This window comes from Semicossyphus pulcher, unplaced genomic scaffold (assembly GCF_022749685.1).
Source record: "Semicossyphus pulcher isolate SPU_LCO1_2020_fin unplaced genomic scaffold, fSemPul1.0.p SCAF_11, whole genome shotgun sequence".
NCBI lineage: Eukaryota > Metazoa > Chordata > Actinopteri > Labriformes > Labridae > Semicossyphus > Semicossyphus pulcher.
The window spans coordinates 26,820,708-26,834,966 of NW_027211615.1; the positions used below are offsets into that span (position 1 = coordinate 26,820,708).

The 14,259-nt window shown below is 40.1% G+C and overlaps 1 protein-coding gene across 1 annotated transcript; it reads right to left on the reverse strand.

The window, feature by feature from the left end:
• Nucleotides 1-4,830: 4,830 nt before the first annotated feature.
• On the reverse strand, nt 4,831-12,108 carry LOC138584968 (solute carrier family 22 member 2-like). The gene is made up of 11 exons (XM_069657171.1): nt 11,707-12,108; nt 9,958-10,061; nt 9,340-9,494; nt 9,083-9,251; nt 8,291-8,405; nt 6,789-6,895; nt 6,413-6,627; nt 6,212-6,320; nt 5,583-5,695; nt 5,397-5,496; nt 4,831-4,927 (listed from the first exon to the last, which is right to left on the reverse strand). Exons 1-11 carry the CDS (start codon nt 12,106-12,108, stop codon nt 4,831-4,833), a joined length of 1,686 nt encoding a protein of 561 aa, XP_069513272.1.
• Nucleotides 12,109-14,259: the final 2,151 nt, after the last annotated feature.

The following is a 14,259-nucleotide window of genomic DNA, read 5'->3' on the forward strand; positions in this document are numbered from 1 at the left end:
ACCTCTCTCTCCTCTTCACTAAGTTGATCTGGAACTAAAGTTCCCCCCAAAAAAGCCTCTTTAAGATAGTTAAACCTGCAGTGGATGTGAAAACACGTTACTGTTTGATAGAGTTAAACAGAGAAAGGCAGCAGAATTATGCAATCACTGAATGGACCTGCTGAGCTCAAGCCAAAACAAATTCTGTATGCATGAAGTGTGCGAGCGTTACACAACTTTATGCACAGCTGCTGTGTTACAAGCAACAGACAGTTATCTTGTATTATTTAAAGTGAGGTGCAGCACTTGCATGATAATCAGTGATCGACAACTGTGAGAAACACTTTACAATAAGGGTACTTTAAGGGTATTATCTAATGCCGGACTCTGTGTGATTTAATGCATGAATGAAGGCAGGATGTATTTTGGATTCCTGTTGCTCACCATTAATTCAGGATCAAGTCACTATGACCTGCTGTTTATTGTCCACTATCTTTTCAGCAGGCTTTGGTTGGCTGAAGGAAAAACACTCAGAAGCTCAAAACAAAAGAGGCAGAATGCATCACCAGTGCTGGGAGGGGAGGAGGAAGTCTTGGCTGGATGTCCTGTATTACTAACTGCTGCCACCAAGAGCCCTGAAAAGTTGGTTACCATGGTCAGACGTTAGCCAATTGGGTCAGAGATTGATATCTTATAAGTTAAGAGAGCTTCTTACGTGAAAAGAGTATTTATGTAATTTAATTATAGTATTCATGGAATATAAATGTTGTCATCTGACATCCAGTTTGATTAAAAAGAAAGCTTAATTAGGAAAGGGGAAGTTTATAGGAGTATTTTTGGGGCATTTGGTTCTCTTTTAACCTAGCTAGATCACCATTGTAATTTGCTCTGTACTCCCAATGTGGTTGGGAGGAGGTTATATTGAAAGTTTTGGCTTGGCTTAAATCTTAGTTGAGGTAATACTTAATTTATAAAAAACCTATTATTCGACTGTGTTAAATAATTGACTCTGATTGGTTAATCAAGGCATTCCGAGGTCTGCTATTGCTTCATAACAGACCGTTGCTATGAAGACCAGACCTTTGCTTGGGATGCGGCCCTTATCACACAATCCGCAGGACTAACTGTAATTATATCAATCCGCCAAAAGAAAGAAAAAAGAAAAGAGACAAAACAGCGGCGAGAAAGCAATAAAGGTTAAACAATGCAAAAACTGAAGGCTACGACAGAGAGAGCTACAAAACTGAAGACTGCACATGAAGTAAATATTAAACGGAACACAGTAAGGGACACGGCGGTGGTTAGAGATGGTGAATGGAAAAGAAAATGTCAACAGACTCTGACAGTGACGAGACAGAAAACCTCAATCAGGAGCTGCACTGATTCCAGCAGTCCGGTTCAACTTGCCTTACTTCACCCTCAGTGGAAATGTTTCCATTTAATGTGAGTAAAAACAGCCAGGTTAGCATGTTTTAATTTGTGTAATGACAGCTAGGTTAGCTCATTTTAATGTGAGTAAAAACAGCTAGGTTAGCTCATTTTAATGTGAGTAATAACAGCTAGGTTAGCATGTTTTAATTTGTGTAATGACCGCTAGGTTAGCTCGTTTTAATTTGTGTAATGAACGGCTAGCTTAGCTCATTTTAATGCGAGTAAAAACAGGTTTGGTCATTTTAAGAAGGCTTGAGTTAACTGTTGCTATGGATGCAGCTCTCACTGTAACTGACTATTTATTTATATTGTTAGAGTTTAATAACTCTACATTTCTAACATGACAACTTTGTCACTTAACAGGAGGCAATGAGAGAACATTGGATGGTAATATAAACATATTAGTTTATGAATTAACCCGATCATTTCCTGCAACATTGCACTCTCGACTTACAGCAGCAGTGTTGGTCTTGGCCAACAAAGCAGAGATACACACCTGAACAGGGGATGCACACTATACAGAGCAGGGCGAAGATTCGCTTCTGACTGCGACCAAAAGTCCCAGCCTCTTCCAGGAGGTCATCAAAGGTCGCCATCGCTAAAGTGATCCAAGTTTCTGGTGTTTTAAATATCAAAGTCCGATGAAATGTTCATCAAACCACAGAGTAAATTGAAGAGACAGTAATCAGCCGTAGAGATTCGACAGACTTCACTCTCCTCCTCACTGACTGGAACTGGTCCAACAAAGCTTCGTTAAAACAGTTAAGGTAAAAACATGTTACTGTTTGATGGAGTTAAACAGAGAAAGGCAGCAGAATTATGCAATCACTGAATGGACCTGCTGAGCTCAAGCCAAAACAAATTTTGTATGCTTGACTTGTACAAGAGTTACACAACTTTATGCACAGCTGCTGTGTAACAATACATGAACAGTTACCTTCTATTATTCAAAGTTAATTAGACTGATGCAGCACTGACGTGACAGTCAGTGAACTAGAAGTACCACTCAGTAACACTTCACAAAAGACTTACAAATCATACACTCAGGTAATGACTAACTTGTAACAGAGTATGTTTACACTGTGTTATTGGAACTTTAACCAAGTAGCATTCTGTCGGCTAACGTGTGACGAGCATCTGGGAGCAATGGACATCTTTTCAGGGCTTCAGGAGTAGCCAGCAGTTAGCGACAAAGGACTTGTGCGCTGCATTGTTTACAGTCCGACTACACTTGAGAAGCAAGAATGGAGTTAAGATACAAAGTGTAAGAAGGGATTAGTAGTTGAACTAGCCTGAAGAGCGAATTGGTCGTCAGATGACGAGCGGGATGGTTTTATGGAGGATTGTGTCCTGCATGCAACCAAAGCCTGCTGATACATGATTGGTCAATGTTACTCACACTGCAAATGCATATCAAACGGACACCAGAACCCCAAAATCTGGTCACACGGCAACAGATTCTGCACGTTTCTATGCAAGATTACGCAAGTTTTGGATCTGAGTATTGCCACCACTAGAAAATATTCACTAAGACATGATGATTGTATATAGGCTAAGCTTACTCAGCAATATATAAAGCAATCAATGAATGAAATGCATAAAAAAAGTAACGTTCAAAAATCAATTATCTGTGGCTTTCCCAGGACCTGCATAATCATTTTGATCACACGACATGATTGGATGGTCTACCGGCCTACTGGTACAGAATCTATCTTACCCTCGTTGTTTAGCCAAGCTTTAAGTCATATACACATTGGTGCATCAATTACTATAACAATTATTATCAAAAGGCGCCAGTTGAGGTGGTTCGGGCATCTGATTAGGATGCCTACAGGGCGCCTCCCTTTGGAGGTTTTCCCGGGCACGTCCAACTGGGAGTAGACCCCGGGGCCGACCCAGAGCTCACTGGAGGGACTATATATCCTGTCTGATCTGGGAAGGCCTCAGGATCCCCCACGAGGAGTTGGAAAACATTGCTGGGGAGAGGGACGTCTGGGTCACCTTGCATAGATTGCTGCCACCGCGGCCCGACCCTGGATAAGTGGAAGATAATGGATGGATGGATGGATGGATATTATTCAACTGGACCTTTTTCCAACAGTTAGAATTTACATCTTGAATGTCAAATTTAACTTCAGTAAAGAAAACATTTTATAAAAACGATAAGTATCATTCTTGTTACAGATTATTTCTCAGCAGAGCTGGAGTTACTTACTGCTCATGCTAACACAACTTTTCCTACAGCTGCTGCTTCACATTAAAAGCGCTCAATTGGCGAGACACAGGATGGCTTTTATTGTGAAACAGTCAAAGGCAATGCAATCTACTTGTCACTTCGGCCATGTCAACACGTACACGGGTATTTTTCAAAACGTAGCTTCTTCTCTGCGTTTTGGCCTTTCGTTCACACACAAACGCCATTTTGTAAAACTCCGGCCAAGGTCAAGACTTTTAGAAACTCGTTTCTACGGACACGAGTAGACGGGGTAAACGGCTTTTTTGGGTCGTGATGTTGTGCCTCCTTTGTGAGGCGTCACAAATGAGGTGACATTCCTTTCAAAATGATGGACGTGACAAAAACAGTGATGCTTCTAACCTCGCTAACAGGACTTTTTACATGTTTACACATATGTGTACAGTTACTCATCCACCATTACTTGCGCCATAGCAGCCAGCCAGGTAGTCTTCCGGCAATATATTTTTCCGACTTGACTGCATGCGATTTTCTTTTTCTTCTTTGTATGACTGGGTTATATCGCCGCCTTATGGTGTGGCATTCTTATGACACTCTGTTGTGCTTTTGCGTTTACAGTTTTTTTTTTGGAAAAGGAGGGAAAAACTCAGTTTTGAAAAATATCCGTGTACGTGTAGACATGTCCTTAATGACATCATTAATTAAAAATGCATCTAGAAAACAAGACAGTGGTCTTTTCTGCCATTTTTCCAACAATTGATGCATTTGATATGTTTCAGTGAGTGAAAGTTGTGGTTTTAAAACAATTTGTTTGTTCCACAGCAAAAAGATACATCTGGAGGTTATTTGGGGTTAAACCAAACTTAGCATGTTGGACACAGGTTTTGCCAAATCAACCAGCAGAGCATTCTTAATGTAGAGCATTCTTTTTTCTTGCATGAAAACACTTGGAGAACAAGTTGAAGACAAGAAAACTCTTTAATAATTTAAAAATGTAGTTCCATAATAATTACGACAATATACACTTAAGTTTACACACCACTCCCTTACAATTAAGAGTCACCCAGCATCACTCATCACTGGGCAGCTTCATCTTAACACATAGTGGGTAATAAGGGTCACGGAAAACTGTGATAGAACTGTCTACACGGTCTAACAAACAAACTAAGTAGATCATCTATCCACAGGCAACAACAAACAATAAATAAATACTTTGGTCTCAGAGATTAAACGGAAGCTGGATCTTTGTTGGTCGATATGCCGTTGTTGTGCGGCAGCAGGTTGGCCAGCTGCTGGTTCTTCAGGGCGGCTTTCTCCTTCATTCTGAACACAAACACAAAATTACATGAAGTAGATGAAGTATGGAGTAACAATCAAGGAAATTAATTAACTGGCAACTATTTTGATAATACAGCAAAAATGCAAAACATATGCTGGTTCCAGCTTTTCTAGGGTGAAGTTTTGTTTTCTTTTTGGGGGGTTTGTACTGCTGGTCATTAAAAAAATTCCTTTTGTAGGGATTACGATCAGGTATAAGAGAAAATAATCTGCAGATTGATAAAAAAAAAAGGTAGTTGCAGCCCTAATTTAATCTTATGAGAAATATATGACAGCATCATCAGCGTAATATTTGAGAATAGACACAGTACATACACAGGACATGATACATATCTGGCACAATCCGGGCTGGTTTATGTTTTTGTATCTAGTTAACATTTACACATCCTGGATAGTGCCAAAGTGTGTCTTCTTAATAGCCTTATTATTGAATAGTATAGCCGTGGAAACTCACTTATCTGGGAACTCGATGTCGTCGATGGTGTCGGGCAGCGGCACACCTCTGGTCTCAGGAAGCAGCAGCACCAGACCACCGGCCAGGAAAGCCAGAGACCCTAAAAACACAATACAACATGTTGTTAACTTAACTTTTAACTTTTTAAATAGCATTTAGAGCTTTTATTTTAATTTAAAAACCCACCAAAGATGATGAGTGGCAGCTCGAGCCAGATGACAGCCAGTCTGTAGAGCAGGAATGGCGCTATGATGCCTCCGATGTCACACAGAGTGGAACAAACGGACACTCCAAAGTTTCTGCACACAGAACAACAACAGATAAGTTTCCTTATTTCAAGTCACAATATAAACATTTACACATTTGTTAGATGGCTTTTCTGATTCTGACAGTTTAACAAGCTCATTATAAACAAGAAAATCAAACTCCAGTGAGGCATTCAAAGCCTTCATATACGTAATGATGGTTTAATCATGCTTCAGCTGTCATCAGTCTAAGCTGTACTTTGTCAGACATAGCGGTCCTTTAGCTTAACTAGATGCAAACATTAGCATGTAAGCTAAAACACGTACTCATACTATACTGGATAAAGCAGGTACATATGTGAAATAGTTGACTTTACCATCAAACATTGAGCATTTTAAGATGTGCAATATTAGCATTTTAAGTTGCTACCTCTCATTGTGAACATTTGGTGTGTTAACAGGCTAACTGGAACATGCTAACAATTAGTAAGGTAGTGTTAAATAAATTTGTACCATGCTTCCATTTTTGCAGGCAATGTTAGAATTGTCTGTGTCGTTTGTACATTGTACCTGACAAACGTTGGGTACAGCTCAGTGTTAACAAAAACCACCATCTCAAAAGCCATGGTGATCCCCAAACGTCCGATGCAGGCCACCACCGTCTTAAACCAGAACATGCCTGTGAGGACAGAGAGAAATATTTTTTAAAAAGTTGAAGAAATCCAGAAAATGCTAAATCTAAATCTGTAAAATGTTTGTGCGAAGCCTCACTGTCAGGGATGAAGGCAGTGATGAAGCAGGCGGCTCCGGCTACGATGTTGGCGGAGGCGAAGGGAAGGCGTCGACCGATACGTTCGATGGTGAAAAGGATGAGGAAGGCAGCGGGGAACTCCACCAGGCCGGAGATTAGGAAGTCGATGTACACGTTTCCTCCCAGGATACCCAGCCTCATGATCAGCCCCTGGTACACGACAGCACTGGTGAACCTGGAGGACACAAAGGGAGAGAAGTTGAAAAGGCATTTTGTTATTTCAGACCACCAGCGTCTTCAGTTCAGGGTTCAATTTTGTTGTGGAGGTAAGCACAGTTACTAACAATGGTTAACCAATAAAGTGAGCCACTGGAAAAACATCATAAACATAATTACCAGTTGAAGCTGAGAATAAAAGTGTGTTTCCTCATTTTTGGAGTTCTGACCAGGTCCATGAAGGAGGCAGTGTGAAGGTTGTCGTCTGCGTTATCATCGGCCAGAGTCTGTAGAATCAGACAAACACTTTGAGTAATGCTGCTAAAGGTACAATGCTAGTATGCTATGTGCTTGCTAATGTGTGAACTGATTGTAAATTAACTTAAAAAGACGCCTTCCTCATCTTTCGGTGTTGCTTAATAAAAGCCTGTAGCCTTATTTCTATGCTAGGGACGAAAATTCAATTCATGCTTATGCGCTCACTATTGCTCTGCCTCGATCTCACTCCCCTACTGAGCTAACAGTGAGTAGCTCTCGCTAACGTCAACAAACAAGCTGCATTCACCACAAAGAACAAAACTCAGAGCATTTGAACATCAGACGGCATTTGATTTATAGGGAGAACTGTTTTTACTTGCTAACTTTAGCTTGCTAGCTTACATAGCCTCTAGCTAGTCTCGATCTCACTCACCTACTGAGCTAACAGTGAGTAGCTCTAGCTAACGTCAACAAACAAGCTGCATCCACCCCAAAGAACAAAACTTAGAGCATTTGAACATCAGATGGCACTTGATTTATAGGGAGAACTGTTTTTACTCGCTAACTTTACCTTGCTAGCTTACATGTACAAATTGCTAGCTAGCTAACAATCAGACTTTTTGAAAATAACCTTATAAGCTACCAAAACAAACTGGCCAATACCAAATCTATGCATCTAGCTAAGTTACAGCTAGTAGGCTAATCCTAACTCTTTTGCTTGACAATGTTATCACCTTCCAAATATGAAGATTAGCTAGCTAGCATGATTTAACTAGCACATGTGATTCATGATACTAGCACATGTTTTATGACAAACTGTGTGATTTTAGCCAATGATAAAAGACGTAGCTTAAGTACGACGGAGTATTAGGGTCACATTAAAGAAAAAAAAAAGTAAGATTTCGAGAATGTTATAACATTTAGGCAAACAATAGTGTAAAATTACGACTAATAAAGTAACTTTATTCTCGTAAAATTACGACTTTATTCTCGAAATCTTAATTTTTTTTCCTTTAATGTGGCCCTAATACTCCGTTGTACTAAAGGAACAAAGCAAAGATGAATAATAATAATGTTCACGTTTGTTATTAATATGTAACTTATTATACATGACTGTAAACCCCCAATGTACGTTGCTGACCCTGCATGTGGGCAGACTGTTATAGCCTCTCTTTCTTTTTCTAGAGAGGATTTAAGGTCATTTTCTTGGTCCCACACAGGAAAGATATGGTGCCACAGTCGCTGCAGTATTAAAACTAGTGTACATACAATTCAACGGGGGGGTAACATTTTGTAATCAATAATTAAGGCTAAATGTGTACAGGAAACAGTGTTAACAGTGTGTGTCTAATGCTGAATTCATGCTAACAGACGGATGCTATTCATTGAGTCGGCGACAAAGTCTTAGCTAAACCAGCAGCTACCTCGATGTTCTTGGACAGGGTCCTCTTGTTCTCTTTGGCCATGGCCTCTGTGATCTCCACGGCTTGGGACCTTTTGTTCTGAGAGAGAAGCCATCTTGGAGATTCTGGGATAAACCTGCAAAAGGAATACTTTCATGAAGCACAAGGCAACAAGCTTGAACTTCTAACTTCTAACATATAACCTAATAAATCAAGAAATAAAACAATGAATACATTGTTTTTTAAAGAACTTTAAGGCAGTTGCAAACCAATATAAGAAATGTTTGAAGTTTTTATCGGTTATAACTTCTTAACTGGTTTATTAAAAAGATAGATAAACATGTATTTTTTATAAAACCCACTGCTAAGGATGAAGCTATGTAATTGCCATCACTACTTTCTACTCAGCTTACTTTTGTCAATAACTTATTGTACTATTCTATAAGGCACTCACTCTTTGCATTTCCCATATAAACACTTTATATTTTATACTTAACCTTTATTTGAGTTGTTTTTTTTGTTACTCTTATTTTGCGCTGTAATTTTGGAACAATCTGGCTCTAGAATTTCCTTCTGGATTAAAACATTTCTAATCTTAGTTTAAAAGCTCCTGAAGAATTAGAGTTAAGTATTAAAGTATTTTTGTCAAACTAAACTCAAAAAGTAAAAGTATTTTAAAATGGTGCCTAAATGCAGCTCTTAAGAAATGTACCAAACTTTAGATAAGGCAATGTTCACATACTTTATTTTTGCGTTTATGGTCTTTTAAGACTCCAGTTACTGCGTAATGCACAAAATAAAAGTGTTTCTCACCAGTAGTAGGAGAGGAAGAGTATGTATGGGACGGTGATGACGACCTGCAGCCAACGCCAGTCGGTGATGAAGTAGGCGAGCAGAGGGAGGATGAGGATGCCGACACTGAAGAACATCTGATACAGGACTCCCACTGTGCGTCTGTACTCCACACCCACGATCTCTGTGACTGAGAGAGGATGTAATTATTAATGTAGTTAACTTTATGGAAACACAGCTTTAACCCCCAGAGCTGAGAGGTTAAATGTGGGTCTTACTCAGCACGTATCCGGCCACCCAGCCTCCTTTCACTCCGAACCCGTAGAGCGTTCTGAAGATCAGCAAAGACACGTAGTCTGGAGCCACGGCCACCAGGATTCCTGCGATCCCGTTCAGCAGGTTGGACATCAGGAAGCTCATTTTCCTGCCGAACCTGGAGACAGACAGACATGCAAGGAAAACAGTGACAACATAAGTCATTTGCAAGTTCAGTAAACCTATATAAAACCTAAAGCAGTACTGTTCCAACGTCAAGTGAAGTTTATCTCATGTACTTTGGTGACACTGCTTTAAACCAACAAAACAGAATATACTGTTGTGTAAATATTGCATATATTCTGTCTTAGTTGCCACGGTCGATTTTTTGTGGTAAATTTTCAAAATTTATATGCTTAAATTTGTCCCATTTTCTGTGACGGATAGTCCAGCTTTTCCACCTCAGCTAGCTTTATATTTTCAGCGTTCCACTCAGGGTTTTTTTTTTACGCCCAACTGGAAAATGGGTGTAAAATAAGAGGATCATATTTATTTTTTAAATCTAGTTATAATTTAACCTGTAGGGATATCCATTGTACACTTACCACAGCAACATACTAACCAATCAAGCACTGACTTACCTGTCGGCCAGGTAGCCAATGGCGATACTCCCAACCAGGAAGCCCACGTTGAGAGTGGCCTGGTACATGTCGACCAGCCATCCATCTGAGCACACCAGGTCGAACTGTGACAACAGACGAACAAATACAGTCATTAATTACATTACGGTGTCCATGTTTGTGACTTTTCTATTTGTTCTTAACCCTCATAATTTCCCTTACAAGGAAATTTTGTTCACTTTATGTCGACACAAGACTGGATTCATCATTAGTATTTATGTATGTAGTATTATTATGAATGAAAATGAACTCTCTGCCTTCCATTTTTATTCTAGATTAGAGGTGGGACAATCTCGGATCCCGTCTGAGACGATATAGCCTCTGGGGACACCAGTGAACGTGCCGGGCGACTCTTGTCAAGCCTTCCTTTTCCGCTGCATTGTTACAGAAAGAGAAGACGGTTTTTTGTCTTACCTTTGCCGAAATTACAACATCATGATGCAGATTTGTAAAAATTCGAGCTTTGTCAGGTCTGTCCTCAAGAGGAGAAGAAAACGTTTAAAATGCTCGTTTGTTGAACGGAGGTTGGATCGTTCTGATGCATTCGAGGACGTCGGGAAATTTGAACGCTGAACTGATTTCGTGACACGGCGTCAAGGGAATTAATCTCAAGTGAAATTTTAACTCTAGAACAGATTGTTAGCTGAACTTACTGCAGACGTCTGTTTATAGAGATTAATAAGAAGCTACATCGTCGTCAGATCACGCTGAAAGGAGCCGGAATGTCGTTACGGCTGATTACATTCAGCCTGCTTTTGGACGGTTGGTTTTAACGGACTGTTTTTCTTGCATACGGCAGCAGCCTGCCGATAGGTGATTGGTCAATATTACTCGGACTACAAGCGTAGTTCAAATGGAAACCAGAACACTTGCCTTCCCGGAAATCCACGTCCCCGCATGTAAATAGGGATTAGAGGTGGGACAAAATATTGGTACGGCAATATATCAAGTTAATCAGATCTCGTAATGTATCATTGTATGATTGTCTTGAATTATATGATTTATCGCAGAATCGCTGTGTTGTGATATTATCGTTATTGTGGGCCAGGTAATGTGAGTTACTCTGCGATTCCCACCCATATTTTAGATACAATTTAAAGATTGAACGCTGAAACAAACACACTGTTTTCTATATTATCTTCCATAATCTTCAATTATCTTCCACCTCTTGCTACTTCCCACTCATTAAGTAGGCGCCTCTGACAATAGTTATGTTACTGACCCGGGAAATATGAGATTAGTGTACATTTTGGGATAAAACTGGACTTGACTGCTGTGAGATCTAAAAGAAAAAACCTTCCAAGGTGCATTTCAGACAAAATCCAAATCTGAGAACTCAAACCATCTTGCATCTGTTGTAGCGAGATGTTCAGGACAACCAAGGAGAATGGAAATCTGCATACATGTTGCTAAATGTAAATGTTTATGTCTTATATCTGTATTTTTGTAATGCAGACACTTGAAATGACGAGTGTAAAACGGGCCGAAGATGGAACACGAAGTGGCTTCTGTAGACTTGTTAATATACATATAAATAATATATTAACATATCTGGGAACGCAGTTAAATTAAACATAAATAACAGCCTGTTCTTATCTAATTCATATGGCATTGTATCCTTTACTTTAAAGGTTTGACTTGTCCCTAAATTGTTAAGTGTATTTTAACATCCTTACCTCTTGTATCCTACTCTTTCCTCTAGTTACTTACCTCAGTAACAAAGGACTGCCTTCCCTCGTAGTCGTACTCCCAGCCGTTCTTGCAGGCAGTTATGGGAGTTTTGCTGAGGTCCAGTTCATTTGAGTCGCAGGTGAGCGCCGTGGTGTTCCAGTCCACCTCGTACTGCTCGCAGCTGCTATGCTGCAGCACTCCTGAGCTGTTCACCAGAGGCACCGTCAGCCTGCGACTGTGTTTCAGGCTCCAGTCGCACTCCTGCCTCCTCTCCATCACCTCAGAGTCCCGGCACCAGTGATCTGGGGTGTAACCCTGGAAGACGATGCCCACGTAGACGCCAGCCCAGGGCATGGACACCATGCAGAGCAGGGCGAAGATCCGCTTCTGACAGCGGCCGAACTTCCCGGTTTCCTCCAAGATGTCGTCAAAGCTGGTCATGGTTGCAGAGGTGTTTTCCTTCTCTGAAAACTCACAACTCAAACCAACTTATTGCAATTGCAGTTTCTATAGCTGTGAATGCAGAGCTTCTCTCTGTAGAGTGACCACTGACATGCCGGCCTCTTTGGGTTTTTAAGAGCACAAGAAGGAGCAAAGGTCCTCAGAAAGACGTATTTGCTCTACGTGTGGTGCAGTGGAGCATTAAAGCAGGTTTTCTATCACTGTTCCAGACGTCAGACTGCATGTGTCAATGCCCAGAGGTTAATTAAAATAAATGCATCAACATGGACACATGTGCAGCCGGTCCTCACATCTCTGGCACACGTGAACACAGTTGGTTAACATTTAAATGTCGTCTGGGAGTCTGTTGGACATCTTGGAGAAATATAAACACTGAAAAACTCACACATGATCAATACGTTTTTTCCTCGCCTCTGTCGGAGCTGAAAGGTCGAATCTGAGTTTTTAATGGTCATGAAAGTCCTCAGAAAGTTCTAGTCCATGTGGAGCCGCTTAAGCATCACGGTTAGATGAACCCTCTCAAACAAATTGATATGGTTATATAAAAAAAGGTTACAGGTTACATGGAAAGTAAGATTTATGAGGGAAAGTATCTTCTTGATCTTGATCTCAAAATTGCCAAAAATTTTAGCAGAAAATTTCATCATAATTATTACAAATTATCCTCAACATATTTTTTAAATACTGATGTTTCTTTTGCAAATGCCAGATCAAAATTTTTGTATCCTTTTGTTGTGTTTTGGACATTTGTTTGGCATCTTTTAAAAACTCGGAACTTGAAGTCCAGTTTAAGTCACATTTTTTTCTTCAGAATAAACAGCATAATAATAAAGAATTTTAAATAATTAGGATACATTTCTAGTCATGTAGACAAGCACAAGTCAAATCTTATGTGTTAGTCAAGTCCCAAGTCATTGGGGCGAGTCCAAGTCCAATGTTGTCTCTCAAGTCCTTCCAGACAAGTCCTCTCAAGTCTCCAGTTGTTCAAGACAACTTCAACTTGAATTGTGTTTGATAAATCTTAAAGTTTTAAGACATTTTAGACAAATCTAGTCTTATGTTGTTACTGAAAAATCCAAGTCAGATAGCAAGTCCTTCCAGAAAAGACAATTTAACGTGTTGGCTGACAAATCTTAAGTTTTTCAAAGATTTTAAACAAATCTAGTCTTTTTTTAAAGATTATTTTTATGGGCTTTTCACCTTTACTGTAGTGGACAGCTGATAAGAAACAGGAAATGTGGGGAGTACCGATGACATGCACCGGGAGTCAAACCTGTGATCAATGCATTGAGGACTGCAGCCTCTGTATGTGGGGCTCCGGCTCTGCCAACTGAGCAGAACCAGCACCCGAGACACATCTAGTCTTACAGAAGTCCTTCGAGAAAAGTCCCACTCAAGTCTCCAGTCATTCAAGACAACTCCAAGTTAGCATGTGTCGGCTGACAAATCTAAAGTTTTAACACAGGGGTGGCCAACCCTGCTCCTGGAGAGCTACCTTCCTGCATGTTTTAGGTTTCTCCATACTCGAACACACCTAATTTGAATGTTTTGCTCATTATCAATCCCCTGAGGAGCTTCAGTTTGTTGATAACGAGCAGATCATTCAAATCAGGTGTGTTAGAGTGCGGAGAAACCTAAAACATGCAGGAAGGTAGCTCTCCAGGAGCAGGGTAGGCCACCCCTGTTTTAACACATTATAGACAAATTTAGTCAACAAATCTAGATGAAGTCGTATGCCGTTAAAGAAAAGTCAAAGTCCAGTCTTGGGTCCTTTGAAAAGGGTCAAAGTTAGGTCACCTGCGACAGCTTCACGTTAGCTCCAAATCAGGTCTGAAGTCCTTCAAGACACCTCCAAGTTAGGTCACAAGTTCTTCAGGTCAGTCTCAAGTTATTTAACACAAACTTTTCTGCACAGGTTCAAGAAAAGTCTCAAGTCACTCAAGACAAATCTGACTCAAGTCTTAGTCGTTCCAGATAAATGATTTTAAATAACTGATAATCAAGTCTTGAGTCATTAAGCACAAAGTCCAAGTTAAATTTGAAATAAATCGAACAAGTCCGATCACTCCACGTTTTTAAAGACAAGTCTCATATGTCTCAAGTTGGCAGCTGTTTTGTTGGTTGAGTCTC

Bases quoted from the DNA above. Each gene is read 5' to 3' on its own strand.
- LOC138584968 (XM_069657171.1), bottom strand. From the start codon at position 12,108: ATGACCAGCTTTGACGACATCTTGGAGGAAACCGGGAAGTTCGGCCGC. The intron at 8,406-9,082 runs GTGAGAAACACT...TTCCTTTTGCAG, and splicing joins CTCTTCCTCTCCTACTACTG to GTTTATCCCAGAATCTCCAA. The intron at 4,928-5,396 runs GTGAGTTTCCAC...GTTTGTGTTCAG, and splicing joins GACATCGAGTTCCCAGATAA to AATGAAGGAGAAAGCCGCCC.